Below are 4,135 nucleotides of genomic sequence, written 5' to 3' on the forward strand. Positions count from 1 at the left end.
CCTGAAATGTAGGGATTCTGAGTCAGATGTTCAGATTTTTCTACACAAAGTTGGAGGCCCTCTTTTTAGACTGTCATTTTCACATGGGAAATGTTTATTATCAGCCAAATTAATGAAAGAAAAACTAGGTGCAGAACATGAAATTTTTATTGAAGGTCTATTGCAAACTGATGATGGTTTTGAGAGCATAGGGACAATTCCCTTGTACCATGGGATTGGTGAACATGGGTATTATATCTTAGATAATACCCTGTCATCATTTTATGTTGCAAAAGTAGCCATTACATCAACACCACTCCCTACCCCTGGGGATATTCCTTCTGGATCTGGTAGCAAGACCTCACCTATGTGAGTGACATTTCAACTTTTGAAACATGGTAAAATATAGTGAGGTTATCTTTCTTGTTTCAATTGTTGACTTTGGATTGTTGATTTTTTTCCTAGTGACTTGGATGAAGAGGACATGGAAAAGGTGGTGCATGCAGATAATTTAATTGACATTGAGGAAGGTGATCCTGCATTTGACACTGCAGTATCTGCCTTCCAAATTGTTCGTACTTTGCCGCCCAATGACATATTCCATAATATTATAAATGAATGCACATTCAAAGGAAAAGTCAAGGAGCTCCCTAAGAAGTATGAAGAAAATTGCATTTATGAGCTTTTAGATGGGAAGGGCATGGAGGGTATGGAGCACAAATATGAAGGAAATGCATGGACAAAACCCCAAACACAAACAAGAACTAATAAATCTTTTATTTTGAGAAAGAGTTTTTGTGGGGGTACCTTCCAGTGTATGAATGAAAGATGCACTTATCGATTTCGAAACAAATCACCGAATAGGCTCCATTGGAATGGCCAATTATTGAAATCCCCAAATGAAGGATGTTTGGCTTTGGGAAGTTATGGAAACTTAGAGTGTTTCTTTTGTAAGCATGTTCCAATGTGCATAAAAACATGTTCAGTGTCTGCCTACTATTTTATGCCTAAAGATCACTCCCATAGTAGATTGTTCCTTCACTATGGGAAACATACACACACAATTGCTAGAGGCATGTGTCGAGCATCTATGCGAAACATTAAAGCCTTAGTAGCTCGTGTTGTTCAGATGGACCATAATGCGGGTCCACGAAAGGTACAAATGATTGTTGCCAGGGAGTTGGTTTTGAAGGCTTTCACTGACGATGATAAAGTGATTGGAGAGTTTATGTCAGAGAGGGAACTCCAGGAGATGTCTCAAGAGCTAATATCTTTAATAAATCTCAAAAAGTAAGTTCTTCTCTATTGAATATATATATATATATATATATATATATATATATATATATATGTAATTTCTTAACCAACTTGGTAAATGTAGGGTGAAGCAGATGGTAATGCAAAGTCGAAAGATAAGTCGAGCACTAGGTGATGGATTTGAGGCTATCCTAGAGTTAAAAAGAAAATGCCACTTTCAGTTCTTCCACGGATCAAGGTTTCCCTTGCAAGCAACCAAAAGTGATGAGAGGTGCTATCTTTTCAAGATGTCCACAACTGGCCCTGGCTCTGGCGTTGATATTGTCAATAGAATGGATGCTGCGGGGGATCGAGACCTTCGACATTCATGGGTTTGTTTTGATCATGTACACCGAGTGGAGAATGATTGGCACACAATGGGTGCACATGTGTATGATCACACGTATGTTTTAATTTTTATTCTCTTTTCAAAATGAAATGACTGTTCGACTGAGTTGTTACAATACAATAATCTTCCAAATACTCTTCTTGCAGGATTGGAGAGCTACTCACAATTGCAACTTGTGAGTTTAGAGAGGAGGATGAGACAGCACAGATAATGTTTTGGGAAAATTTGAATGCAGTTATGATCGACCATACTGGGAAATCAGCAAACTTTTTTGGCTTCATGGCCGACGAAGCAGGTGCAAATTGGAATGCTATTAGGTCAGTATATAACAATGGAGATGAGATGGTAGGAAAGGAGAGATCTTGCCTTTTTCATTGGAAGGACAATCTTCGAGTGCATACACAAAAGTATATATATGCTCAACATATGGAAAAACACAATGAAATGTGTGAGAGGTGGAGGACTGCACCAACCAAAGAGGATGCTTTAGTGCAATTCCGTAAGATACGTGCATGGTGGGCAACAGGAAAGGCAGCAGACAGAAACATTCCCAAGCTAGATAGTTGGCTTAGTTGGTGGCACTATAGAGCAAGTCGTTGGGGTCATTTTATTATTAAGGTATGTTATGTATGTTTTTTTTTTCTATGAACTTAATTCAATAGCAGTAATTAAAAAACCTACTGGTTTGGGTTTATCTTTGTGCAATGGGTTTTCAATGAACAGGATGGTGAGCCTATTGTAAATGCTCTGGTACCACGGACGAACCTCTCTGAAGCCAAGCATGCTAGTTGGCTAGCAGGAGAAGGATACAAACATAAAATTAGTTTGTACGATGCATGTGTTTCAGATCTCATCAATGCTTACTTCCAGTGTGCTCGTCAAATGGCTTTTATGGAAGGAAAATATATAGGTGGAGGGCCTGACCTAGAGATATTAATTGAGAGAGCTCTTTCCAGACAAACTTCAAGCCCTTCTCCAGCTGCTACTTCAAGGGCAATTGATGATGCAGTGATGGGCACTCCAATGTTTACAAACAGGATAAATTTCAAGGGTGAGAAAAAGACTATTCGAGCTAAACGTCCACTTCATGAGGTCCATGAGGGGAATGTAGGGAGCTCTAGCCACCGACCAGAGTTTGTTTATGTGACAGTGGATAAGCATGAAAAAGGGCAAGCATCAATAAATCCAGAAGAAGGTGACGTAGCACTTCAATCATTAGAGCAAGATATTCATCAGACAAAGTGGGCATTGCGCAGGATTCCGATCTTCAATAGAGTAGAATGTAACCATTGGGTAGGAGGAAAAAAATGTAGCAGAAAGCTACGAGGCGGAGAAGTGGCACCATGCTTTTGGAGTGATTGTCAATTATCTTCTTGGAGGAAAGAAAAGTACTGCTATTTCTGTAATAATGATGTTCGACACACTTGGAAGCCTACAAAGACAATCTTACATCCACCTGCAAGTGTTCCTAATGTTTGGCCAATAGCAACAGGTACACACTTGAAAGTCAGGGAAGCTCATGATTTAGTAAAAGCTGGATTTGAGATTGGTGTACAGATTCCAAATAGTTTGCTTCAAGAGAGTGAACAAAACAAGCAAAAAATTCTTGAGGAAGATAAGCAAAAATACCCCTATCGAAAAGGTATATCGAAAGCTGCATATGCACAGATCAGTGCTGCGTTAGATATGAATGTAGAAATTATGGGAGGACATGTTCAAATGGAAGGGCAGAAGGAAATATTTAAAGTGAGGGAAATCCAGAACAAAGAAGCCCTACCCATTGAAGTAACCATTCAGAACCACCCAATATGTTCGTGTGCAGAATTCAATGATAGGTTGGTCAAAAGAAAACCATATCTTGCCTGCAAACATATCTACTTTGTTTTCCTGATGATTCTTGGACAGGATGTGAACAATAATATGCATATCCATCAGCCAAAGATTCCTAATTATATTTTGAAAGAGATGCTCACAAGATCTCAGAGGAGCCACCCACAACAATTATAGGATATACTTATAATGTTTTGAGAATATTTTGAGAATATCAATTAAACTTTTTGTACTCTGTGCGCTATATAAATAACACACTTATATTGATTGATTTAATTAAGTTCAGTGTTATGTCAATGTTTTCAGTCATTTAATAATTAAGTTCAGTGTTATGTCAATGTTTTCAGTCATTTAATAATTAAGTTCAGTGTTATGTCAATGTTTTAGAGAGCAGCACAAGCACAAATCTGCTCGCTTGAAGGGGATAATCTATTTTTGTATTCTGTGTGATTTTTGCTCTTATTTTTGTATTCTGTGTGATTTTTGCTCTCGGCTCGCTGCTCTCGACTCGCTTTATTGACGCACTCCCCTTCTATGCATAGAACTTAATTCTAAAGAAAGTAACACTTTTTTAATACAATATTTTTAGTATATATTTTCTTTAATCTAGGATGAAAATTAACACTTTAAGAATACATATACGATGGGAATTACTCCTTTTGAATAAAAAAATAAAACTTA

General features: G+C 37.8%; 1 protein-coding gene across 1 annotated transcript; it reads left to right on the plus strand.

The window, feature by feature from the left end:
• The first annotated feature begins 463 nt into the window (after positions 1-463).
• Positions 464-3,742, plus strand: LOC147607126 (uncharacterized). The gene is made up of 4 exons (XM_086791495.1): positions 464-686; positions 1,860-1,919; positions 2,151-2,242; positions 2,300-3,742. The coding sequence occupies exons 1-4, from the start codon at positions 464-466 to the stop codon at positions 3,629-3,631; spliced, it is 1,707 nt and encodes a 568-aa protein (XP_086647621.1). The 3' UTR covers positions 3,632-3,742.
• The last annotated feature ends 393 nt before the right edge of the window (positions 3,743-4,135 follow it).

This window comes from Cibotium barometz, chromosome 56 (assembly GCF_041138505.1).
Source record: "Cibotium barometz isolate CiBa-2024 chromosome 56, ASM4113850v1, whole genome shotgun sequence".
NCBI lineage: Eukaryota > Viridiplantae > Streptophyta > Polypodiopsida > Cyatheales > Cibotiaceae > Cibotium > Cibotium barometz.